Source organism: Lygodium microphyllum, chromosome 1 (assembly GCF_053477565.2).
Source record: "Lygodium microphyllum isolate KBCC chromosome 1, Lygodium_microphyllum_v1.1.10, whole genome shotgun sequence".
In the NCBI taxonomy this organism is placed as follows: domain Eukaryota; kingdom Viridiplantae; phylum Streptophyta; class Polypodiopsida; order Schizaeales; family Lygodiaceae; genus Lygodium; species Lygodium microphyllum.
In genome coordinates this window covers 57,413,591-57,441,148 of record NC_141135.1, presented here as the reverse complement: position 1 = coordinate 57,441,148, position 27,558 = coordinate 57,413,591, and the positions used below count along the sequence as shown (strand labels likewise).

The window sequence follows — 27,558 nt, the reverse complement described above, 5'->3', positions numbered from 1 at the left end:
TTGATTGGCCAACATCTGATTACCTTTAGAGGACTGTGCAGGAGTACCACCATCAGGCCACCTTTTCTGAGAGATTGTGGTCTTCGAAGAGTTGAGCTGCACCTGGCTTTTTTGATGGTTGTCCCCTTCTAGGACTTGCTAGATCCCTCTCCCACATTCATTTTTCTCCTGCCCGTTTCCTTCCTCTCCAAAAGCTTATTAGGGCATTGCCTTGGTGAAATGACCATGGGATCAACATGCATAGCAGATGCTGGCAAATGATGCAAACTTAACCTCAGAGATGGTCTCGAGGCCATTTGCATCAAACAGCTTCAGTACCTCCAGTGTTTCGTTGCAACAATCCCATAGGACACACACACATTGCAAGAGTGCATGGCAACAGAGCTATTAGTCGGGACACGAAGCACCATGCCCAGCACCTCTGCTAGAGCCCCCACCTTGTTATCCAAGCAGTCAGGCAGGGACGGAAAATGAACCCACACAGCCATTCCTACATGAGCATGCAGAGCCCAGCAAGACAAAGAAGAAACCCTTCCCAAAAAAATTGGAACTGATGGAGAGATGCGCGGAACTGATAGGTGTATCCTAACCATCTCTCAAACTCCATTTCCCCAGGAGCCTAACCCATGAAATATAGGTATACACCAGCATCAGAAAACAAAGCAAACCTATTTTCGAGCTTGGAAATGGAAAATGCAGCAGGGGCACACAGCATCCTCATTTCAGCTCCAAACTCCCTCCTCCTCTCATTATGTATTTGCAGTGACACACACAGCTCCATCTCAACCTCAACCATGTTGATCTGCTCCCACAAACCGCTGCGGCATAGTCAACCTGCATCCCATTTCCAGCTCCTCTCAAAACCTTCCTCTCACCTCCATAGCCTCCCTCTGCCTCAGCCACCACAGGGGAATCAGCAGGCTGCGTAGCCTGCTGTATGCATGCAGAGGCTTGATGCCACATGTGCTACCCCAGTTAGTGATCTTAAATGAGCTTAAATGGCATTAATTAGTATAATAAAGCTACATCAGGGTGTGATAATGGCCACTCTCTCTCAGCTATTCTCATATTTCCAGGACATAAGCATCCATTGTTTGCCTCTTTGTTAGTAGGATTGATAGCTTTACTTTTAATATATAAACCCTCCTGCAATACACAAGGGAGTAAATATTCACTATGCCACCATTCCTTGAGGTTGTGTTGAAGAACTCTGCAATATCCAGGAAGCCCAGTTTTTCCATAATGAATAAGGCTTGTAACATCAAGAATAAAGTATTTAAATATGGATCTCAATATAAACATACCATCTGTCCAAGATCTACTTTTTAATTTACTGATCGGTGATATTAAACATCATTTCTGAGGCTAGACCAGTTCCTGCCTTCAAACAGCAACTTCAGAAGAGGTAACACCAAGGCATTATGCAGTTTATGCTATATGTAGAATTCTCCCATGGCTAAACCCAACTCTGTATCAATGTCAGTAACTTTTAAAAATGTATTCTGTGAAGTTATCTGAAAAAATGTAGAGCTTATCAATGTGAATATCTTATGAGATATATCTTGTGAGTGCTCCTGTTACAATTTTGGACGTCACAGACATTCCCCCCTTCGCAAACTCTGCAGAAGATGAAGATAACCATCCTGATCTGGACTTATGTACCTATAGAAGAACAGAAATAAAAAATTAAAGCTCAGTTCTTAAACCAGTCCATTCTTTGAGCTTCAAATGAAAAGAGAAAACTTGGCTCAATCTGCCACTTACCCATGGCGGAAGAGGAAATCCAAGACTACAAGGGCGCAGTTGGGCTTATATAGTCTGCTGTTTTGAAGAATCTTCTCAATTTCACATATTGGCAACAATGTAAAACTCTCTACTTCTCCATCTGTATGAACTTACACACACACACATACAGAGAGAGAGAGAATATACATGAGAAATGCTGAGAACACATCATATTAAGTGGTAAACCAAATGGTTGATCATGAAAACTTTACCTTTGTTGCAGGGCTCAAAATCTGGAGGAAGTTCCAAATCGTAACAGAATAAAACATCTCTTTTAAATCTGTTGCCATTAATGTCTTCATAGCTGACAGCACCTACTGGCACAGCCCTACACATCAAACTCATTAAACAATGCAGGCCAAGCATTTTACTGCTCCATAAGGTATTCAAGGCTTGGCACATAGTGTGTACTACCTTTCTGCAAGAGCCTTGGGAATGCCAGCCTCTTCATCACATTCTTTGATGACATTTTCCTTGCAATTCAGCCCCTCAGGCTGCACAGATTCAAGGCAAATGAACACACATTTTCTCTAAGCAGCTGTACCCGTAGTCCACAGATATTTCTCAAGTACATTGTACATTCAATGCAAATGGATTTTATTAAGCACCTCTTGCACTAGTCTTAAAGAACACTTCTTTGAGTACTTTGTAGCAAGGCCTATGAATAACCAATCAATTTGTGAATACCTGTAGTCTAAAATAACAACCTAAAAAACAGACTTTTAAAGATGCAAAATATTGGTTCTAAGGGCAACACCAATTGTTTTGGACTAAAAGATCTCAATTATTCACAAGGTTTGAACCCTAATGTCAATACAAATTGTTAGGATTAATCACAAATTGTTTTGGGCTAGAAGAATCTAACCTCATCAGGTTCACAAGACCAAACAGTAGGAACCTAACGTCATCAGTTCAGTTGGCACGCCTTACCAATACAGGGGTTAGATGAGAGAAAAGAAAAGGAGATGTGAAATCCCATTATATAACTAATAAACAGAACATAAGAACTTTGAAGAAAGAATTAAACCCCATAACCTTGACCACACCTTAGTAGACATTCAAGGGAAAATCACCAAAATGCCCCTATAGTTTGTAGAGATTCCCAAAATACTCCTCAAACTTCAAAATTACCAAAATACCCTGTGAATGTTCTTTTCAAATTGCTCTGAAATTTACCCATCTTTGAATGTCTTATACAATAATCACATTGAATGAACTCAAGGATAGCGGCATTTGTCTCCACAATCATAAGGTGTTGTATTACGAGCCAATGACCAAGATAGGTATGACACTCCCGGTGCGGGAACTTGTCGGGATGGGGCATTTTACCAAGTGAGGGTTAGGGTGGGGTGATCCTTTCTCAAGTCCCTGGTTACATTAGCCCCTAAATGGAGTGCTTGGCGCCTATCCTCGCCAATGTAATGTTGGTCTCCCCAGAAGCATCAACTGAAAGGAGTGCAAATAAGCAACATAACCTAACAAAACTAGAGGCTTCAAGGGTTTGGCCCTGTGATAGCATTTGCACAACCTATTCAAGCATACCCAATTCACAGAACAAAACAAACAAATGAGATGTTGTATCTCGTTTGCCTATAATACTCAAAAATCATCATTTTATCATCCCATATTCATGGAACGCATTATCCTTATAAAATCTTGCAGATTTTTTGTATTAAACAATTTTTGTGAAAAAGGGTGCCACATTGGAGCAAGCAACTGTTGGGGATCATGGGGCCATTGAACATTCTATCATGCAATGATGGACCAAAATGGGTATTCCCACTTTGAGAGATTAGATATTGACAAAGTAACCCACAATACAAGATTGAAAAATAACAACTATTTGCTATCTACTACAATACCTCACAATAACCAACTATGCATTTTTGTTCATGCATGTTTAATTCATTGATCATGTTAATTTCTATATTTAAAACTGTGTGCCGACACTTAAAAAACCTTTTGCCTGCATTTTGTGTGATAAAATGAAACCATCTTTAAAGCTTGGTAAATAGGTGGCTCCTTTCAAAAGGCTTTGGCTTTCATGAAGGCTCGAGGGTGGGCCCTAAGTTGCAGGGTATTGGCTTGACTTAATTTATTTATGAATTGTAAACTCTAGAAATCTCACCCAATGGACCTTACTCTAATCTAGTTAGATCCTTAAGTACAACTTATTGGTGGAATAAGAATTCACTTTTATGGCCATGGCCTCACTTGCGCTAGTCGCTAACTACCCAAAATCGTCCAAGGTCAAGGTCCTTGCTTCATCGACAAGCTCCAGCGTTGATCAGTGACCTAACTACAACTTATAGGTAGAAGAAGAATACTCTCTTATAGCCATGGTTTCACTTCACTATCTAGATTCATCCAAGGTCAACAAGATCCTCCCTCCATTTGTAAAATCCCTGCACTTTCGCATAGAACCCCCCCACCCCCCCCAATAATTAAAGAGAAATCAAAAAAAAAAAATTATCCCTTTCCCCCCCCCCCCATCGTCGCCGACAAGTTGGGGGGGGGGGGGGGGGGGGGGGGGGGAGGGGAGACAGCGTGATGGCAGCGACGTAGAGGAAGAAGGGGCTAACATGGATGCATGGCGGCAGCCACATTGGCCGCCCAGGTGGAGGGAAGGGCTCCGTCACCCCCCCAATAATACACCCCCAACACCTATATAAATCCTCCTCCTTAAGCGAACAAAGATACCACCTCTTGCCTCCTTTTTTTGCTATTGTGTGTGTGTGTGTGTGTGTGTGAGAGAGAGAGAGAGAGAGAGCCCCCCTTGCTGCTGGTTGAAAAAGAGAGAGAGGGTGAAAGAGAAAGAGGGATAGAGAGGGTGAGAGAGAGAGAGAGAGAGAGAGGGAGAGGTAATAGAGAGGTTGAGAGAGAATAATCTAAGAAGGATTCTTCTTCTCTTCCCCTCCTTAGAGAGTGACCACACACGTTGTTGTCCCTCTTTCCCCGCGAGTTAAACCCCCTCATCACAAATCAAGGAAAGTCACCCCGACACGCTCTCTCTCCGGAGAGAGAGAGAGAGAGAGAGAGAGAGAGAGAGAGAGAGAGAGATAAGCCGAAAGTATGGCCCCCAAACGGAGGGAGACATGCACCAACAGTAATCCCGCATCCAACAATGGAGCCACCGGCCAGGGCATTTGTGCTAATACGAATACAACGTTGGGTATGGATAATTCATATTCGAATATCCAGGTACTAATTGTCCTCTCTGCTATTTATTGAGACATGGGTTATATCGCCTTGGCATGCGCATGAGTACATTTTAATAAGTAACCCGAAATTATTTCTCAATAGTTAATAAACTCGTAGGGGTTTTTAGGATAATTCTTTCCGTAACCATAGATGACCTTCCGTAGATTTATGCATATGATGCATTGAGGATCGCACAAACCCTTGTATCCAAATACAATCATTGCATCCCAGTGTTACGCAACAAAATCATACGAAGCATAAAAAGCATATAAGGTTACTTAAGGGTTATACACATAGACGGTGCATGCATGGGAAAGATTATATGAAACATACATCGATGGTACACAAATTGATCTTGTATTAAAGTCTTGCTAATATCACGAGCTATTAGTTCATTGGGATCTTGAAGTTATGCGTAGCTAGAACAAACAACAATCATTATGATTAAATGTACGATGCCTTGAGATTCGTCCAATAGAGACTACGTTTATCAATCCTATTCGAGGTTGGGCTAGATGCAACAACACATTAAGGAATGATATTTTGCACGGGTGGATCATCTCCAAGGTAACACCACGTTTCAATCCGAGAGGACACTGCTCGATTCACAGACCGAAGGTCGAGTGGTAAAAAGGCCAACCACAGAAGATGTGTCTCACTCCTAGGTCGCTTGGGATCAGGTGGAGCTCTGGACACCCTTTGCCTGATCCGGAACGGAGTTGAAGACTGCCGTGAGCCTAACGTCTGTGGCGTTAGAAGATCCTATTCTAGATAATTGATGGAAATTATGGTGCCATGTGATTTGGACCGGGTACTTCTGTTGGGCAGAAGGAATACATAATTTCTCCTGTATGGGCAGGAGACAAAGATTAACTTGAAGATAAGTTAAGAAATTTGTTTGTCAAAAGGACTGCTTGCTCTGTTTTCGTATCTGTGTTGTAAATTACGCGAACGAACCCAGTTCCCTAAAGGCTTAATTAAGGGAGCTGGTTTTAAATGTCACACGTAATTGTGGTAGGATCTAATTAGAAAACTAAAGCTATCAAGGGAAGCGGGTGGACGGAACCCCAACGGGTCCGTCCTACGGCAAGGTGGTCCCAGAAAACTGGGAGGCTTCTCACAAGGTTTTACCACCATTCAACCTTTAGATATTGTTAAGTTAGAACCCGATTCATGCCGTTTTAGGGGACCGGAATGGGACTATGCCCTACAAGCAGAGAAGCCGAGCAATGCATCCCTCTCGTTTCCCATTCTCTTTGAACCAAGTGCGGCATGGGTCTACTTCGGCTTGGATATCTCTACGTAAAGTAGGATGTCCAAAACCTAACGCTAGAATGGTGTCGGGAGACCTTGACCACTAGGGACTCAAGTTTCACATCGATCCTAGTGGGTTCGGCTGGGAACATTCCGTTGCAAGGCGGACTTAAGAAACCCTAGGCGACAAACCCCGTGGCATTCCATGGAAGTGCTAAGCAACGTCACTTAGACTCATCTCTCGATGGATTGCTAAAAACGTACCTGGACAGCCGATAGGCGGACACGTTATATCATTAATGACCTCCCCATTTTCCAAGGTTCCTGGATGAACTAGCTAGGAGATACATTACACATGGTGTTCAAGCTTATTCTTTAAAGAAATTTGGCATGCTTTAGTAATGATCCTAGTCGAAGTTCAAGTGTAATTAATAGTCCAAAAACTAGCATATTAGAAATGAAGTCTTGACATGATGCAGGCGGACAGCTCCAAATGGCGATAACACCCCCCCTCTATGGCTTCTTGCCCCTATCCCCCCCAAACCGCCTTGAGAGGCTTGTATACATGATGGATTTGTGATTTGCATCAGCTCCAGCTAGTCTGTTGAGCATGTGCACTTCGTTGTATTCAGCCTTCTGAGTAATATAATTAGCCACACTTTACTTGCAAAAAAAGAAATGAAGTCTTGATAGTTACAAACATTCTGATTATAGAAGTTGGAGATATTACAAATTTCACTTCAATGGCCTGCCAAACTTTCAAATAGGCTGCCCAACTGTAAAATTCAATGGGCTATCCAAACTTTGGGCCAAACTTTAAATTTTAGCAGGCCTGTCCCAAACTTTCACTTCTAATTGAAAGTTTCACTCCTAACCTTGAATTTTGGCACAACACTAACACATCAGCATGCAATCATGTTGAAACATGGTCCTCTTTGCAGTCAAATGAAACATCTCAGAATGCTCTTCACAATCATGCAATTTTGTCCCCAATTTCCATCTGGAAAGAACTTCCCTTGTCTCACTCATGTCATCCACATTGTGCACTCTTTGGTAATTAGACATGCCAAGGTCCTGCCAGCACTATTACTAATGCAACGTCCATCATGCCCATCATGTCCAGAGTTACTTAAGAGTAAATTTGTGTACTGGTGACAGCATTACCCTTGAGCAGCCTTTGTACTTCATCATACCTAGTTGAGGTTGGACCATCAAGTTCTTCCTCGTCTTGAGAAAAAACTGCTGTCTTTTGCCCATTTTATTTGTATATGTTCCTTTTGTAGCCCCTCAGCTTATTTGGGTTCTTGTTCCCCAATATGTCATGTTGTTGAGAGGAACTGTTGAGAAAGTATAGCTCCGTATTTGGGGATAATGCATCTTCCTTGCTTTGGCCTTTACATTCGTCGTCGTGTTCATCTTTCTCTATTGACCACTCCTTTGTGCCTCTATTCCATTACTCACTTTGTTGAGATCCACACAGCATAATCACACTCCATTGAAATGCCCATACATCTAAGCCTAACCTAAAGCAATACAAAAGCTTTCATGAGTTAGGACTTTTAATATTCTTGATAATTGGCAATGTTTGTCAGTGCTGTAATGGAAACACTTTTACTTACTTGAGAATCCTCAAAGTGGGTCTTCAATATTTTCTAGATTGGATCCTTCAAATAAAGTATGGAAAGACACAAGACTGTGTCTTTACCATGTCAAGGGGCATTCATAATTATACTATAGTGCCCATACCCTTAGCCTTATTCCATCAGAACTTTACCCTCTTAACACTGTGTTTCCCGTAAGACACAGAACCATGATTGATGCTAACCTTTTCTTCTTCAGCTAACAACTATTATCAGCATATTAAAGATTGGCCACTGTGACTGTGAGATTGCACAGAACCACTATTCCAACACTTCTCCCTCATTTTCACAAATCTACTAATGCCGAAACTTTAGCTAGGTGGCATTAATTTATTCTTCATGGATGTTTGTTGCATTCAAAGCTTAAGATAATGAAGGGTTGATTTATGACCTGCCCACCTGCTACCAAGTGGTCAAGCATGCCTGGATATGTTTGTTTAGACATACTACGCTTTGCAGTCCAAAGAAACATTTCTCCGTCAGATTTGTTGACATAAGCATTAATGTGTACCCCATATGCCTGCAGCAAAGGTTGATATAAACTGAGAGAGCTGAATGGTAACATAAGTATCTATGACTTGAGAAGGCTCCAATACTACAAATAAGCATAATAGAGACTAACCTTAGTACCAAAATAAGGAACGGCCGCTCTTTCTAAGGAGAAAAAAGGGATGGCATCGAAGCTCTTAACAACTGGATAAAACTGTTGATCAACAGCCAGTTTTTATCACCGAAACAGCACAAACATGATGGAAATGATGCAATATTCATCAAAAAGGATATAAGCCAAGCTTATAAACAAACTAACACTACATCCAAGAAAGTGTCCTGACAACCACTTATATAAAGGAAAAGTGTGAAGCACTAGTACCTCATCTCTAGGCTTACATGAAACAGTTCTTTAAAATGATCATGAATGTTGAAAAATGTGCAATCACATCCACCATAGCCTCTTTGTATGGGACAAACAAGGCAAAGAAACATACAGCAAATAAAGCCTTAGACTAGGTCACTTATGCACGGTTTATTAAAACCACGGTTGTTGAATACCATGGTCCCTTTCCACCTATCTCCACCTACCAATACCACCTACTGTAAGCCTATAAAAGGCACTCATCCCCACACTCATTCCATTAGTCATTATCAATCAGTTGTACTTGCATTATGCTTGGATAATATTAGTTGTTCTTCCTTGTCAATGCTTTTGCCTCATTATGATTGTCTATTTGCTCATCAATGATCCTCCATAGCATGCATTCTCAGTATTTTAACAATGAAACCATATAAATTGTTAATACCCCCCAAGACTTAGTTTGAACTACAACCACACAGCATCAAGTTATCTCATCAAGATAAGATAATGCCACAAGACAAACTTTGTTTATAACTGATTTCATGACTTAACTACAACTAACATCCATAGAATCCATAAACACATTTACAATAAAAACCAAATACAGAGAGATTAATACGAAAGGCTTACACTTACACCAAAACTAGTCACAACGGACTGACATACAACTCCCTTGTGGGTGTTATTAGTCAAAACAAGATCACAAGAGCAAAAAAGGTCCGAGCACGGCATTATATAGTCTCTTTGGAATTTACATGTCTTCTACTAATCAACCTACAGCTCTTTTGGCAAAAAGTAGGGTAGATAAAACCTGTTTCAAAATGAAAAACTTTAAAGCTAAGTCAAAATTCAAAAGTCGGGAGGACATCAAATGCTAAGGCAAGAATGCAAAAGACAAGGCCAAAATCATATATTTAATGAGCCCAGTTCACAACCAGGACTGAATTGTGAATCTCTCTTTTGAGGCTCTACTGTCTGTGTGTTGTAGAAGACTCTGTCTTGGATCAGGTTGCTACTTTCTTGCCAACAAAAAAAACCCTTATCAATAATGAAAATAACAGGCAAAGTTGTCATAAAGTTGTGGATCAAATTGCTGCTTTCTTGCCCAGAAAAAAACCTCCCTGTAGCCACAAAGTTGTTATAAAGTTTAATTAAGCATCAGAGATCTATGTTCTTGGACTCTCTTGAGGTTCTACTGTCTGTTATGGAAGCCTTTGGCTTGGATGAAACTCGAGCAAGCTTTTCGTTTATTTGCATTTTGTTGAGAACTTTGAGCAGAACTGCTCGCCATCTTCAACCCCGAGACCTAAGTAAGATTCTTCTTTTGATGAGGGGTCACCCCTTCCCATCTTAGTATTATGTTCATGCATTTGTTAAATAATACTTGCCTGACCTATGAACCACAGTTTTTTCATGCATGGTTTTATATAATAAAATAAATACCAAACCTATAGACTTAGATCACAGCAAAAACTGTGGGATTCTATGATGCTTTTTTTCAATTGGCTACCAAAAGAAGCCTATGAGGCATTTTTAAAGCCTCCTTCATTTTCTCTTACTACAAAGAAATGGTTCTTACTACAGCAAAGAACCTTATGCTCTCAAAAAATGGTTCTCATTTGACTACCAAACTCTTTTGGAGGCGAATCAATCGACACAACAGTATACATCCTCAACCTCAGCTACACCAAGGCACTAAAGAGAAAAACACCTCAAGAGGCCTACTCTCGTAAGAAACCCCCTATTGCACATTCTAGCACATTTGGATGTGAGTGTTATGTCCATGTTCCACATAAACAAGGACCAAGCTAGAAGCCAAGAGCAAGAAATGTATCTTTCTTGGGTACAGCCAGGAATTTAAAGCTTACCAGCTGTATGACAGTGAGGCTAAGAAGGTAATTGCCAACCGTGATGTGGTGTTTATGGAACAACCACATGCAATGGAGGAGAAAGAGTCCTCTACATTATCATCCGAAGACGAGGTAACCCACCTTGTGCCTACACCAAATACTGAAGTTTCTATAAAGGAGGAGGAGGATATCTCAAACGATGAAGTTCCTCAACCACCACCACCTACTTTGGCACTACAAGGGAGGCCACTTCCCAAGTGGGCAAAAGCAGCTCTTAATGAGAAGAATCCAACTCCTAAAGTTGAGGAGGAGCCACTTGCTGATGGACTTTGAAGGTCAAAGAAGATAGAGGAGCAACGAAGGGCTTCTAAACATACTGTCAATATGGCCTTGTTGGTTGAGATAATGCAAGTAAAGGGGCCTTCTGCATGCTTGAATGGAAACCTCAATGAGGAGGTATATGTGGCCCAACCACCAAGATTTGAGATGTTAGGTCCAAAAAATAAGGTTTGCAAACTTAGAAAGGCATTATACGGGTTGAAACAAGCCTCAAGGATGTAGTATCAAAGGATACATAAATTTTTTAAGAGCATTGAGTTTGGCCCTGAAGTGCTTCTGATGCTAACTCATATATGATTACACAAGATGGCAATTATATAATCATTGTTTTGTATGTAGATAACTTGATCATCACAAGAGACCATCAGCATATGCTTCAAAAGGGTAGGGAATGCTAAGCTCTAAATTTGAAATGACAAACTTGGGGCTTATGCGTTTATGCTTGGGTATTGAAGTGTCTCAAGAACTTGGCAAAATCTTCATTTCTCAACAAAGGATTTTGAGGAGATTCTAAAGGCATTTGGGATGACTGATTATAAGATAGTGGTTTCACCAATGGAAGTAGATTCAAAACTCTCATCTGTAGATACATCACCACCTATAGACATTAGCAAATATTGAAAGCTTTAGAAAGTCTTATCTTCCTATGCAATACATAGCCAAATCTTAGTTATGTAGTTGGAGTCCTAAGTAGGTTCTTAAATGTGCCCCAAGAGAGCCATTGGAGAGCAAGCATGCGAATGATAAAGTACTTGAAGGGTACAATTGACTGTGGTATCGCCTACAAATTGAGCAAGACCTTAGACGTTGTGATTCGGTGAAACAATCACAACGAAACCAACATTTCTTTGGATAGGGTGGTACTAACCTCATTTAACACTAATTATAGCAAGTAATTAATTCACATAAATTGAAATGTACACTTTACTACTATAATCTTGGACAGTGGACAGCCTGTTGGTCCCAAAACTAATGCTTGTTGCGGTATTTCTTTAGCTTTTATTACAAATGAATGAAGTACAACTGAGATTCTCTAATCTCCTCCGCTAATCCAATTGTCTCTTGCTGTCAAAACTAACAACCATGCTTTCAAACCAATTTGCCCCTTGGTTTGCTTAGGGAATCGTCATTCACCCTACTCCTTGCGAGACAAATTTAGCCCCAAATTGACATTGGTTGGCTAGCCTCTTGAATCTCCTTGAAATTCTATAATTTCAGCTATTGGAATTCAAGTCCTAGGCCCTCAATTCCAAGCACGCATTCTGAGGTGGCTGTTAAATCCTAATTTCTGCCATAATTAAGGATTTACAACAAAGATTTTCCAATATCTTTGCCTCTGATGACTCAATGTTAACCCAAGTCGAGATGGCGGAGAAAGATGGCGGAAAAAGAAAGGAAAAAGTGGAAAAAAGATGAAAAAAGAGCAAAGACATGCAGGCGGCCTCTAAAGCTAAGCTGGGGCAAAAAGCGCAATTTTAAATGAAAGGCGCCTCAAAAAAGCTTTAAAAACTCTTGTAAAAGAGCGTCAGGCTCCCTCCTGTGCCAATTATAAAATATTAGACGGGTGTAGGCTAGAGGCATAAGGCTAGAAGAGGGAAATAGAGAAAGGACCTTGCCATAACGGCCGGTCATGTAAAAAAGGGATGGGTGCCCATGAGAATTTAGGGTTTTGTATATAAAATCCAAAAAGTGAATGAGAGCTCATTCTTTGGTGTGTGGCTAACAAGAGTTATCTTCTTCTTCTCTTCTTCTCTTCTCCTTGCTTGTGTGTGCTCTTGAGAGAGGGAGTGTGAGAGTGTGAGAGAGTGAGTGTGTGGGAGTGAGGGATCAAGAGGGTGAAGCTCTTCACCATCTCCTCTTCTCTTCTTCTCTTCTATTCTCTTTTCTTGCGCGCGCGGCTATGGTGGATGGAGCTTGGAGATGGAGGAGGCTTGAGGATGCTTGAGCTAGCATCTAGGATCGTGGAGCTACCGGCGTGTGCGAGAGAGGAGGCAACTCATTTCGGCATCAGGTTTCTTCTACTAATTTTTTTCTTCTTTCCCTGAGCGTGGCTTGTCTTTCCGCAGATGTATCGACCGGTTGTTGCTCTTGGGAATGCGGCGAGGGGGTTGTGAGATCACCTCTTCTCTAAACCTTCCCATATCGAATTGAAGTTCAGCTTCATCCCCCTGCCGGTCTCCTTGTTGTGTTCCCTCTTCAAACCCTATCGCATCAATTTCCTGGCGGGTTAGGCCGGCCAGTAACAGGTACTTTCGTTGATCATCCAAGCTCAACTCAACCTCCATAGGTTGGGGTGGCATGTGCAGCCCTGCGTGCAGAGCTCTGCGTGCGATACTGAGTTTCTTCTTAACCACCTCCAATGACTCTCCTTCGTCTGGGCGGGTGGTGTCCATCAGTGTATCTAGGAAGGCCTTTTGCTGGGTATTAAAGGCTACCTGGGCGGCTTCTGCTTTGCTCTCTGCAAGGATCTTCTCTTTCTCTACCAAAGCCAGACTGGTATCACAACTTCGGCAAGTGTGTGCACTTCCCGAGGACTGAACGGGTCAAATTTTGCATGCACACACGAAGAGACCTGCAAGTTGTCACTTCTATATGCAGACAACAATGTCTTCAGTAGAGGCAATAGGTAGGTGGCAATTGGCCTGACCAAGCAGTACCAACGTTTGACTAGCGGCACCAGCATTTGACCAACGGCAAGCAAGCATGACCAAGCAACCATCGGCAGGCAGGTGCAAGTCACGAGTAGGTAACAGGAATCACGTTTCTTACCAAGCAGCATCAAGCGCAAGGCATTGAACAATCAATAGTTGATGACGGGCTAACTCGACACATTTCGGGCAATTTTCGTTTTTTTTTTTCAATTTTTGCCACGAACACGCCCCTTGCTCCACTGACAAGGGCCCACTCATGCAAGCACAGTTTGCCAATTTGTGCCTGAAATTTGGGGCTTTTCCTGAATTTGATGTTATTCATGCAAAACAAAGACATTTGACCCTGAAATTGCAAACATTTTGTGCATTTGCCTCGGAAATTTTGGGGCTTTTCATGTACAAGTGAAATTTTGCTCGACTCATTTTCTATACACTCTCTAGTGCTGAACACACCTCATTTTCTCTGCGCAAACTACCTGGGTACTCTCACTCCCCTTCACAAAGAATGCAACTAGCAGTGATTGAGCATAGACTACCATACCAAAGACTGTCACGAACTCAAAGCGTTAGTAAACCATACACCCCATAAGCATATACATCATACATATAGAAGATCTCAAGAGCAACTGCACAGATTAGTCAAATGCACAACTGGCTGAGCAAAGAGTAATGGTGCTCTGTATATAACCAATATACATGTATACATTACTAATAAACTACTTACAAAACTGGTATCCAAAGCATACGAAATCAAATCAGCCCACAAGCAAAGGTAACTGCATCCAATAGCATACAAGAAAGTATATACATGAACCAAGAAAGTATATACATGAACCAAGAATGGCTACTTCTCAACTCAATAAGCACTCAACAAGGCTCAGCGAAGCATTGGGAAGCTCCTCAACAAGCCCAAAGCAAGCTCAAGCAAGCCAAGAGAATGGAAGACTTAATCCATACCTCCGAAGAAAAAAACAATAGCTACCATGAAACCTTGAGCTGAAGCTTCTTCATGGACTAAAGCAAATGATCGATGAAGCTTCTCTAGTCTAAGCTCCGATACTAGTTGAAAGGTAGAGTCCAAGTGAAAGCACATAAGCGAAAGCAAGAGCAAAGTAAAAGCTATGACATATGGAGTAAGAGAGCAAGAGAGAGAGACAATGTATGTGGAAACTCCAACAGTCACAATGTGTGACCAGCCTTCCCTTATTCAATAGTGACTGAAAGAATAAAAATGAAGTGACAATGATGGGCACCACCACCTACAGTGTACAAGTGGTGCAGGTACAATGTACAGTGAGTAAATTTGTGGGTGGCTAGGCACATGCGTCTTTGCCCCCAACTGCATCATACTGCTAACAAAATATACCTTAAACAGAATCATGATGGGAATGGCTATCATGGATTATAAATTAAGGATATGGACAATTGTGGCTACTACCTTTGCCCATAGAATCTGGGGCACCTTCTGATGCTCCAACATAGTCCTCACCATCTCAATCACGATTATATTCTTCTGCTTCAAAACACCATCCTACAAAGCATTAGTGTTTGGAAAATCCTGATGAATCCCTCGCTTTGCACAAAAGCAAGCCATTTCTTCGGAGGTGAATTCTTCGCCTTTGTCAACCCTAATTGCCTTAAGCTTTTGCTCCAAATGATTTTCCTCAAAGATGAGCCAATCACAAAAATGTAAGAAGGCTTCTAACTTGACCTATAAAAAGTAAGCCCAATTCATCTTGCTAAAATCATCCACAATTGCATGAATTGCTCCCCTTAAGAGACTCTTGCCCCATCGGTCCACACAAATCTATAGACACAAGCTCCATGCGAGTTGTGGCCCAACAAGAAGCCATGTTTGCAATGGCATCGCGCTATTATTTGCCTTTGATGCAAGGCACATGAGGGATATGGCTCACCCCAACATCTGGCAAGCCATGAACCAACTAACCACAAGCGGGCTGCCATATCAAGAGAGATGAAATTTGACCATCCCCTTGGATCAAGAAAATCAATGCATGCTGATCTTTGATTTTGTCCCTTATCCTTCAAAGTTCAGTACTATCTTGATTAGGTTGATCTGCCACTACATCAAGCACTAATAAACCAGTAGTGCTTTTGCCTTTCTTTCCCTTATTATCATCCTTTTCAGCTTGCTGTTTATTAGGACAGCTATGTGCCATATGCCCTTCCTATTCACAAATATAGCATTTATTTCCAGCCATCAGCTCCTTATGTCGTGCATCACTTTTCCCACTCTTTCTTTGCGATCTGTTCCTCTTTTCCATCCTATTTTCAGATCTGCCATTTTCAGCTTTATTTTCAGATTTACCCTTTTTCTCAGCCTTTGCCTCTTTGACATGTGACTTGGCATCATCATCGCGGAATCCTACATCCTCTCCACACAGTAATGTGTCAGCTATAGTAGTAGTTTCTATAAGCTGAGACATGCTGGAAACAGTGGACTTAATGCAAAAAATCCCGAATACCCTTTGGCAAACCACAAATATACTTCTCCACCTGCTCACGGAGGGGTACTGTGCGAGAAGAAGTAACTGGCAGCAATGCATCCCAAAACTTCTTATTATACTGATCCAAGTTCTTGCAGTCTTTGGAATTCAACTGATTCCAAGCTATCATAATGTCTACTTCAAAGGTACTTGTCAACCAATTTGAAGCAAACATTTGCTTAAACTAGACCTAAGTGGTAGGTGACTTCCCTTGAATAAGAAGTGTAAACCACCACTGCAATGTATTTCCCTTCCAAAATGTGGCTGCCTTGCGTATCTTAGACGCCTCTGTGAAGTTGCCTCCAGAATGGGCTGCATCAAACTGTTGAATAAAAACAAGTGCTTTCAGCCTATCTTGTGCACCACTAAAAGGCTCAAACTTCACACTTTTGCCACCTTCATTATAGTCCTTCGGCGGATCTATGCAAGTCAAGTTATCATAAATGGGTTGCTGCTAAAAGGGTGCATTGGCTGTATTTGCATAAAAACCAGCACTATCTCAAGCACCTACATGACCAGCACCAAATCCTTGTGCTTCAACAGTCCCTAGGGGTGCCGATACATAGCCATATGGCCCGCTTTGTGCCCCAAGCATCATGCCTATCCTGCCATACATGGAATTAGGCATTCCACTTGCATTATCCGGATACATTGGGTGTCATAAGCCATGCATTGGCTGCTGTATACCATAGGGATTTGTGCCATACATTCCCATATGCGGTGCCTATCCAATCAAACCATGAAAAATGGTACCACCACCAAAGTATCCTTGCCGTCCCTTGCTTGCATGTGCATAATTGCCTTGCTACCCATGTTCCCATGGATTGGCACTACCAAGTTCGCCATGCATTTGCACTTGCTGCCCCATGGATACCAATTGTTTGTGCTCATCAGGCATTTTGGGCTCTTCTAAAGAAGACTTAGGCATTTCCTTCAGTTCTTGTGGCTGTCCCGAAGCAATAGAAGGTGTCTTCTTCTCTTTGCCTTTGCTGTCCTTCTTTGGGGCATTCAAGAATCAAGTAAAGTAGGGATCCTTTGCCAATTCAGTAAAAATATTTGCTGCTGTATGCATTCGATCCTTGAAGCTATCATCAAATTCTTCAACCCCTTGCTAGTCATCAGCCTCTTTATGCATTGAAGTGCCAACATTTGGCAGATTTCCCACATTTTCAGCATGCTGTCCATGCTGAGAACCATGCCCAACATCAATCATTGTGTTTCCCCCTTCACCACATGATTGACCAGGGAGTGATGTATCCTCTCCACTTGATCCCGTATCACCATGTGAAGACATGCTTGTTGTCATTCACTGCTGAGAACAATTTCAGCAATAATGCAAATAGTCCCAAGTTGCAATCAAGTACCACAGGTCCACCAATTCAAAGGATTTGATGGTATCCCGGCAATGGAACCATGTAGCCAGCCTTCCTTCCGTGGATGGGTGGTAAATCCCTGATTACAACTTAATTACAGCATCAAACAATAAATGCAAATCTGAAAATACAAATTTACCTACTGATCTTGGACAATGCACACCCGATTGGCCCCAAAATTGACGCCCCTTTCGGTATTTCTTTAGCTTTATTGAAGAAAAAGTTGATTTACAATGAGATTGTCCAAATCCCCTTCGCAATCCAAACTCCCCTTGTTGTCCAAAGTGACTAGTTAGTCTTCAATCTGATTTTCCCCTTGATTCGAGCACTTAATTGGCCTTCACCCACTTCATAGACGATGGAAATGCCCCAAATTCAATGGTTGGCTAGTCCTCCACCTGAATTTAGCTGAAATTCACCTTCAGGCTTCAACCCTAAAAAATCCAAGTCTTGGAGCTTCCAATTTTTGGCACAGTTTCCGAGGCTGCTACTAAACCTTGATTTCTGCTATTTATTAGGATTTACAGTAGAGAAATTTGCCATTTCTCAGCCTCCAAGGGTCCAAATGCTAAGATCTTCGGAGCAAGGCTATGAAATGACTGGGAGATGAGAGAGAAAACTGTAGAGAGAGAAAAATTAGGGTTTTGTCGCGAAAAATGATTGAAAAGCAGTCAAATGCAACTGTTGTCCTCCCACAACAGCTTGTAGATGCAAAGAACTGAAGAAAATCAGTCATTTACTACTGTTTCCCTGTCTCAACAGCCTGTAGATGCTATCACCTGCTATTGATTGGTCTTCTCTTGCCCTTGGCACCCTCAGAAGGTCCTCCAATGGCTGCAAATCAGACCAGCAGCCTCACCTCCCTCTCTCTTGTAGACTAAATTTATAAAAATGCCTATCTCCAACCTCTAAAGACATTTTTTAGTCTTGCATGGGCATTTATAACAAGTGGCAGCCTTCCCAAATGGTTTTTCTAAAATTTTCCATAATTAAATATTAATTTTTAACCTTTAAATACTGAAAATTAATCTAATAATTATTTTGGTGCCCTGAAAAATAATCTGACTGGCCAATAATTACATTGGCTAGGTATTTTCCACTCCCGAGTGTCTCTATACCATCTTTAACCATCACATTGGCGTTAGGTACCATTAAACGCCATGTCTCTAGTGTAACCAACTGACACTTATGGCCAAATGAATGAGCTAGGCCAACAACCAACACCAAATACCACCAAGTACCTATGCGGCATAACTTATAGCAACTTTCGCCTTTGACATCTCGTGATTTCCTCAGGTCTCGGGCTCGTAAATTTACTTTAACCCCAATTGCACCTCACATGTGCAACATTTACTTAATCATGTGATTAAAAATTAATCCACATGTTAAGTGAGGTTTCAAAAATACATGTCCTCATGACACAAGCAATGCCTTTCTTGGACAGAGTCATGTAGCGAGAAGCGCCATGATCCACAATCCACTCTCAAGCTTCAAGGGCCATTGATGCCAATTCAAATGTCAAAGGTACCTCGACCACCTCCAAATGAAAAAACGCAAACGAAGATAGAGCACCAAACACCTCCTAAGGACTCCGAGTAATCAAATGTGCTCCATAAGGCTCAAAGCACAGCCTTTTTCACACTAACAACAGTTGCTTCTGCACAAACATATAGCAATCAACTCTCTACACACGTCTCCACCTGCTCTAGCTGTGTTGATGTGCCGCCCTTCAACTTGCACTCATACGCTGAAAACACAGCCTTTGTGTCACACCGAATCCTCCTCTTCAGGTCTATTCCCACTTGATCAATCCCTAACACTGCTCTAATACCATGTTAGAGTGTAGTGATGTGGAAGCATATACACAGACTGATCATACATGTTGAACACCCGGGGAGAGAGAGAGAGAGAGAGAGAGAGAAGAATGTTGAGATTCCTGAACACCGAAAGCTGAATAAACAAGGCAGACAAAATACAAAGGTTGTAGGCATATAACAACTGGAAACCTCATAAACAGTGTACGAGGAGACTACAAACTGTAGTGACCAAGCTTTCCTCAATAACAACACTAGATACCACATTTGCTTTTTCTATCTCTTTAGGGGTAGAGCTACCATCCTTGTCATTCTTTTTTCCTTTTGCATTAGCTTGCTTTCGTTTTTTAAATACTTGCAATCGAGCTTTTTATGCCCTTTGCGACCACATTCATAACAAGTATTCAGCAATACATATACCAAGAGAAGCTGCCCTATTTCAACATTTAAAGCATCCAAAGCTCAAAAAACTTTCACTCAATGGTGAATCTACTGCAAATTTCACTATCCAGTCTCAAATCAACTTAAAATACATCACCAATGTGAAAAGCCCCAAAATTTTTGCAATGAATCTGCTCCAATTGCATTAATACATCTTCCCAAGCATCAAGTACGGGCAAATGTTGCAGAAATTTCACGAATTCTGCAAAAGCCCAAAATTTCGGGAAGCAAATTTGCACAGATTTGTGTTCTGTGCTTACACGCATGAACACCCAAAAGAGCAGGAAATAAGAAAGACTGAAAATTTTCTGATTTATCAAAAAAAAGGGGGGCCGTTGACCTACTCGTCCAGCCTTGTCAGTCCGTCGCGTGATCTGAGACCCCGCCGGCACCTATCGCACCGTCACGAGCAGTCCGTCGCGACTGTCATGCTGACCTGGAGCCCCACAGTGCTCATCGCCCACTGCGAGCAGTCTGCCTCGCCCTGACCTGGCACCCACTTGTCCCGTCGACCTGGTCCTAGTCGCATGCAGGTTGCGTGTGCCTATTGCCCCAATGATCTGTCACCCGCAGCCTGGCCTGTCGTGTCGCCTACTACGTTCGCCTGTCACAAAGTTGTCGCTTGCTACTGCTTCCCGTCAACTGTGATTATTGCCTGCTCCTCAACAGCCCGTCTGATCCGTTGGTCCCAATGATGACGACTACAATGTCTGCAGTGACTGCTGGCTTCTACCGTTGTGCTCTGATACCGGTTTGATGAGTACGAGCGGAAGCAGAGAGAGCACGCACATTAATCGAGGTGCTGAACAGTGTTGAACAGTGAGAGTGTGAGAGTGAGTTGATGGATAGGCGTGTACCAGTGTGGTACACACAAAATAAAAGAATGTATTTATACTTAGGGTACGGTATACTTACACCCGCTAGGGTGAGTTCATATGTGTGAAGTAATATATACACGGGAGAGCATAAAGGGCCTTTACACCCAACACAGAGCTCCATATGTCCTCATCTAACTCTGACCAAGGCTCACAAGCACAGGATGACCAAATCTGAAACACGTGACTACTAACAAGATCCCCTGTCCCAGTTGCCCATTCCCATTTCTGGTCACGATCCATATATAGTCACAAGGGATGGAAATTCATACCCGCCCCTCGTCCCCATTCCCCATTCCATTTCCTGTCCCATGTGAATACAGGATAGTCTCACCACCACTTATTACATTCCAAATTGTAACCAATACATTTTCTTTCCATCTTTCATTTAGAATGGACTTTTCTATTTTCTGTTCTAAGAGAATAAAAACATCACAATACCACTAAGGCCTTGTGGGGCAGGTCAACAAATAACATTCTTTGCCTTCAGAAAATTTAGTTCAAAAACAGCTGGTCCAACCATCAAAACCATCAAAGAGTTAAGGAGGTAGAAAGTACTAGCCTCTGGAAGAATATCAAAACCCTAGGTGGAGAAGGCCAAGCTAGCCAAAGATGAGTCTACCTTGAAATTCCCTAGTGAGGATTGCAAGAAGTCATAGGAAAATGAGTATTTAAGCAACGAACTAAAGGAGAGCTAGTTGTGGTAACATAAACCCACTTAACAAAGGCCCAACAAAAACAGTTGAGTGTGTACTTACGGAATGCATGGAAGCTTGAATGCTAACTCAGTTTGCAAAAGATGAAAACTTCATCAAGGGCTTAAGAGTACGAATCAAAGATCTTGGGAAGGAAGTGGAATTTGGCATAGAGCACAGTGTGGAGAAATTAGGTGACAAGACCAATAGAATCCACATCATAGCATCCCTAGCCTCCATACTCTCCTCAAAAATCAAGTTGCCTTTGGTCATAGTGCTAAAGAACAGCCCATCCTTATGCATGATCTTAAAGATTAACTTTGACTTCACTTGATGGCCATCTTGATCTATTGCATGAGGTGCCAGAGCCTAAAGGTGAAGAATAGGATAGATTACACATGGAAGTACAGTATCTCTTAATGTTGGAAATTGTGTTATGATTATTGGTGCTTAGAAATATTGAGAACCACAAGCCTAGAATTTACACATTATATGTTATATCTGGTTGTGCTTTGTGATAAAGTTCGTGTAATTCAGTACATGAGTTAACCCTTTTGTAGCCTGTAAAGCAGTTATGGTCAGCAAGCACCTACCCTTCCACGTGATACAAGGATGCCTTCCAATCCTTAAACATTGAAATTTTCCCAAGGAAAGCAGACATGCACACACACCTAAGAATGCAGAATCATACATAGACAAGATTTACAGTCTACCAAAAATAGATTGCATCATACAACATACATCCAACACGTTTAATTCTACCTGTTAACATTTGGTATTGTCACTTTCACAATTGCACCCACACACATTCAAAATGAAACAAAAGAAGATTGCAGATTTTTATTGAAGAAAGCAAATTCTATCAAACCTCATTTCGCCAGCCAGGAATTAAACCTTTCTCACTCAACACCTTAAGGGCTTCATTAACAGACTTTGTCCTTTCACTTCTCGATTTCAGATCATGATGTAGAGTGACAAAGCTGTCTATAGAATGCTCGATCATGTCAACAAAATTTTCATGAACAGAATTTGCCCTTACAATCACAAAAACCTTTGGGAAATCCATCAAATGCTGCAAAAAACTGTAAGTTCAAATTAGCTCTAGTCCCATGCATATACCCATCCATATAGAATACATAAGATCTATCTCTCCCTAAAACAGCATCACAAATGAAAACGAAACCCTAAAACAGTTCTGCTCTCTCTCTCTCTCTCTCTCTCTCTCTCTCTCTCTCTCTCTCTCTCTCTCTCTCTCCCCCCTATGCATACGGCCCAAAGATCTCTCTTTCCCCAAACCTCTCTCTCTCTCTTGTGTGCATACGGCCCATCCATATAATACATAAAAGATCTCTCTCTCTCTCTCTCTCTCTCTCTCTCTCTCTCTCTTTTTTCCCGTAATGGATGTTATATTTATAAAGTACTAAACGACAAAAGAGTTACAAAAGTCATGGCAAAGACGCAGAGGAAATTGCCATATGCCAGGAAAGTAAGTCCTCCCGAGGGAGTAAGTCAGAGTGCCGAATGAGATCTATCTGCCAATGCAAGAGACCTTTAAGCCTAGCAATGTGTCCTTGAACATTAGAGGCTGAATCAAAAAGAAAAGCATTCCGAATAGTCCAATTGTGCCAACAGCCCCAATATCTAAGAAAGTAAAACAAGATCTTCATATGCGACTGTGCCGGTGTGGGGTATTTGGGCCGCGCCAAAACCCAATCAAAAGGGCTCAGCGAGAAACCAACCACTGCTCGCCAAACCGCTGACAAGAGTGACCAAATTTTCTTAGCGAGAGGGCAAGAAATAAATCAATGACGGGCCGATTCCACACTGGTGGTGCAAAAGAAACAATTGCCGTTGGAGATTTGACACTTGGAAAGGGCTGAAGCAAGAGGAAGACCACCAATCATCACCCTCCAAAGAAAGACCTTGCATTTGAAAGGTGTCTTGTTCAACCAGCCGTCCATCACAGTTACCTTCCACCATGATTGAGATTTACGCAATCCCCATATAGTATTAGCTTTAGTAACTAGCCATTGATGATCTTTAATTAGAAGATGATACACCTGGTTAGCTGAGGCTTTTTCCAAATTCAGCACCGGTCTGCAAGGTTCCAGTCCTGCCAGGGACAATCCGAAGCAAGGGCAAGAAAGGGTTGTCTGCTCTGGAGCACCATCAAAAGCTGTCCCCATAAATCACGGTATCCACGAGGGATCCTGAAAGCCTCCTGGCTGTACGAAATGATATCAACACATTGCGACTGGCAAGGGTGGCATCTGCAACTGAGGTCAAGCCCAAACGTGCCATGCGGTTAAATTTTGGTCTGAGCTCATGTTTGCCTTCCCAAGAAAGTAATCGCGAGGCTGCCAACAATTCTAGTTGAAAAGAGTTAGTAGCTAAGAGGTCCTCCGCTGGATGCCACTGAGCCTTCTGGAGAACCAATTTCCAGGAACATACCAAATGAGCAAGCAGGGATGATGAAGGACTAGAAAACCGAGAGTCTGCATTAAGAACATGCCACCAGGAGCTCCGAATTTGGGTATTACCATGCACAAGCCCGTGATCCTCAAGAAAATAACGGGCTATAAAGACCCACGGGTGATGATCCAAGCACATGGCACAAAAAAGAGACCAACGGAGTGCCAACATATGAGTTTCGGCATCCAAAATAGCCCCACCACCCATACGTTTGGGGGTACATGCATGCGACCAAGAAATCCATAAAATGCCTGCATGCAACGAGTCCTTCTTCCATAACATGAAACGAATGTACTGAGTAAGAGCATTCAATGTAGTAGTAGTCCAAGGCAGCAATGGCAAGAAATATGTGAGCATTGGCAACATAATTGTCTGAGCCACTTTGAGGCGAACATGGAAGGGCCAAGCCTGTGACTTCCAATACAGAAACTTAGCTGCCAGTTTCTGTGAAACCCACTCTAGTAGTTGCTTTGGCCGAACATCAACACCCAAAGGGTACCCAAGATGCCTGACAATGGAACCACGGGGAACAACCATTCCCTGCCAGTCCAATGACTGCAAACTGACTCCGTGCAACTGAGAATGGCTGATTTCAAAGCATTGATATGAAGACCAGAAGCATGACCAAAGAGAGTCCAAACATCTAATGCTTTGCGAAGATTATCCTTGTCCGCACGCAAAATCATAAAGCTGTCATCAGCCAAGGATTGACTAATGAAGTGCTGTCCAAAAGGAAGAGACAATCCAGCCAACTGAGTAGAAGCTGCCATATCAGATAACATTGAAAGAACCACATGAGTCGCAAGGGCAAAAAAGAGAGGACTCAAATGGCAACCCTGTCTCACAGAGCGTGCAAGGACAAATGGCTCGGTAACACCACCATTCAGCATAACTCACGAAGAAGCCGCAGCACTAATGGTGTAGATCAAACGAGACATCCGAGTACCAAAGCCCATAGTAGATATAAGTTCTGCAATGAAAGACCAGTCTAAATAATCAAAAGCCTTTTCCAGGTCCAATGGAATCAATACCACCTCCTGATTAGAGTCTCTCTCTCTCTCTCTCTCTCTCTCTCTCTCTCTCTCTCTCTCTCTCTCTAAATGCACAACCTACCCAATGCCCATGGATGAATCATGATGGGCCCATGGCGCATAGCTATTGCCCATAGTACATACACTCATTCTCTCTTATCCTCTCCTTCCCCCTTTTCCTTCCTCACCAACTCTAAACCCTAAAACACTTTCCCTCTCTATTAAAATCTCTTCCTCTCCCCCATCTCCTTCATTCTTCAAGCACTCTCTACTCACTCAAGCACTCTTGCCATCTCAAGCTCCTTCAAGCTATCTCTCCACCTTTCCTACTCCCTCAAGCTCTCTCTACTCTCTCAACATCTCTATCCCTCCACTAAGTTCTACTCCCTCGACCTCTCTACCCTTTCTACTCCCTCAATCACTCCACCCTCCACCTTCTTAAGTCTTCACCCTCTCAAGCTCTCCCTCATCCCTCCCCTCCCCCTTCTCTCTCTCTCTCTTTCTCGCTCTCTCTCTCTCTCCATACACCCAATGATCAATGGCACCTCCTCTTCATGAGGTCTTTCGCTTGCATTGTGCCTACTTTGAGCAAGTGAAGGAGAAATACAACACTTGCAAGAGGCAATGCAAATACTACCCCAAGATCCAAACCTCATTTGTCACCTACCTCCTCATTCACATCTCCAAATTGGGAGAGGAGGCCACATCATGCTCTAGCAATCTCGACAATATCCACCCAAAATATCATCAAATATACCTGCCATTGAAGCAATACAAAGGCATTTCAAGGGCAAGTGAGGAGGTGGTGTCTCCCAATCATGGGGCCTTATGTTGAGATATCGAGCTCTACATGAGCTAGAATCCACTATGTGCCTTGGTGATGTGGCAAGATATTACTCACTGGCATATTAGGTGACCGACATGAGGATACGCCAATGATTCTACAACTGGATTATGCCCATGTAGTCCACCCTTGGTTATGGCACATTTATTGTGTCACCTCTTATTTCCTTAGTAGGTTCACACTTAGTGACTGCGTGTACATATGTGTGGTACTTTCATATTAATCTTTTATCATATTATAGACTTAGTTCTTTTATGTGGAAGAATAAGAAAGAAAAAAAAGAATATTTCAGCCCTATCTCTTTGTGTGCTCAAGTCTCCATTGCTTTTGTATGTGTGCTCTTGGTCTCTTCACCTCTCTTTCCTCTTGTCTATTTTCATGATATTAGAGCCATCCCACGGCTGTGCAGAGCCCAATTAAAGGCTGAGGTGAAGGCATTGGAGCACGAAAGGAAGCAAGCAAGCAACAGGTAAAAAGCTCTTCCACCTTGCTTAATTTGCCTTGGGTTATTGCCGTAGAAGGCTCCTGAGGCTGCCAGGGCTATAGTCTCTAATTACAATGAAACCTAATAAGCTAGAAGAATAGTGTCTATATTGAAACTTAGTCCTTTAGGGCTTTCCAAGTATGATTTTTGGCATCTGAGGTCATTTTGGCCTCCATTTTGGACCTGCAAATAGTCCGACAACAATTTTCGAGTATATTGCAATTTTGGCAGTATTAGCCATTTACAGGTGCACAAGCTACAAATTTCAAGTCTATAAGGTTTCAGGTGTTTGTTGGGTTGCAAATACAAAAGGCATCTACAAACAGATTGCAAATTGCAGTTATTGTTGTATAGTCAATGAAAAAGGCTATGTATTTAGTTGTGGTACACATGATATTAACTTGCTTGCAGATTGCAGTTTTTTGCAAGGTTGTCTATTTTGTCAAAATGTCTAACAACTTTAACCAGATTGTTAGCGAAGCTTGATAAGAACAATTATCCTACATGAAAGTTCGGAATTACACTGAAGAAGACATGGTAGTAGCACCTAAAGTTCATGTACGAAATGCTATTACAAAATACATAAAGGCTTAGAAAGATTGGGAGCAGACACATAGTAAATTCATGTATTGACTATCTGTCAATCTCACAAATAGCATGATGGGCAATTTGCAGGAATTTGATACCCCTACTATTGCATGGAAGAATCTGGCAAGGCTATTCGAAGTAAACACAAAGACTAGAAAGCCACAGCTAAAGTCAAAGCTAAACCAAGTGAAAAGAGGGAACCTGTTCATTAATGATTATGCCTTGAAGATCAAGAGTATTGTGGAAGCTCTTAAATCTATCATTGTGGTAGTTATTGATGATGATGTTGTGCATGCATCCTCAGATAGAGTTGCAGATGAGTACAAGAGCTTCAAGTCATCTATGAATACAAGGAATGATATCCCTAATTTTGCAAACTTGATTTCTATTATGATAATTGAGAAGAAGAACCTTGGCTTGGATTCCTCTTCTTCTCAAAGTGAGAACAAGTATGCACAGGTATTTTTGAAACCAGCCTTCCTTCTCGGATAGGGTGGTTTAACTTGATTAAGCACTTAATTACAGCAATCAGCAAATGAACATAAACTGAAATGCTCACTTTACCTTCATAAACTTGGACAGTGGACACCCTGTTGGCCCCAAAACTGGCGCCCCTTTCGGTATTTCTTTAATTTCAATTGCTAATGGATAAATTACAAGCCGAGATTTCACGATCTCGTTGGCTGATTCAAAAGCCTCTCACTGTTCCAATAATCAGCAAAGCATTCGGACAAATTGCCCCTTGATTTTCACCCAGTACTTGCTCTAATGGAACCCGAACTCGTCAAATGCTACCCCAAGTTCACAATAGATAGCCTGGCATCTGAAATCCTCACAATTCCACGAATTTCCGGTGCTGAT

The 27,558-nt window shown here is 42.0% G+C and overlaps 1 protein-coding gene across 3 annotated transcripts in view; it reads right to left on the bottom strand.

Moving 5' to 3' along the window:
• Window positions 1–1,308: 1,308 nt before the first annotated feature.
• LOC148041148 (nudix hydrolase 20, chloroplastic-like) overlaps window positions 1,309–27,558 on the bottom strand; it is a 64,815-nt gene continuing 38,565 nt past the window's right edge. Inside the window, exons 3-9 of one of the 3 annotated variants that reach the window (XM_087677045.1) lie at window positions 22,147–22,350; window positions 8,503–8,583; window positions 8,272–8,400; window positions 2,200–2,279; window positions 1,998–2,113; window positions 1,765–1,885; window positions 1,309–1,662 (exon numbers count right to left, since the gene is read on the bottom strand). In XM_087677045.1, coding sequence (XP_087533171.1) covers window positions 1,593–1,662; window positions 1,765–1,885; window positions 1,998–2,113; window positions 2,200–2,279; window positions 8,272–8,400; window positions 8,503–8,583; window positions 22,147–22,344 — 795 coding nt within the window. In that variant the 5' untranslated portion in view covers window positions 22,345–22,350 and the 3' untranslated portion in view covers window positions 1,309–1,592. Of the gene's footprint in view, window positions 1,663–1,764; window positions 1,886–1,997; window positions 2,114–2,199; window positions 2,280–8,271; window positions 8,401–8,502; window positions 8,584–22,146; window positions 22,361–27,558 lie in introns of all 3 variants that reach the window. The other 2 variants (XM_087677038.1, XM_087677042.1) reach the window with 2 other exon arrangements.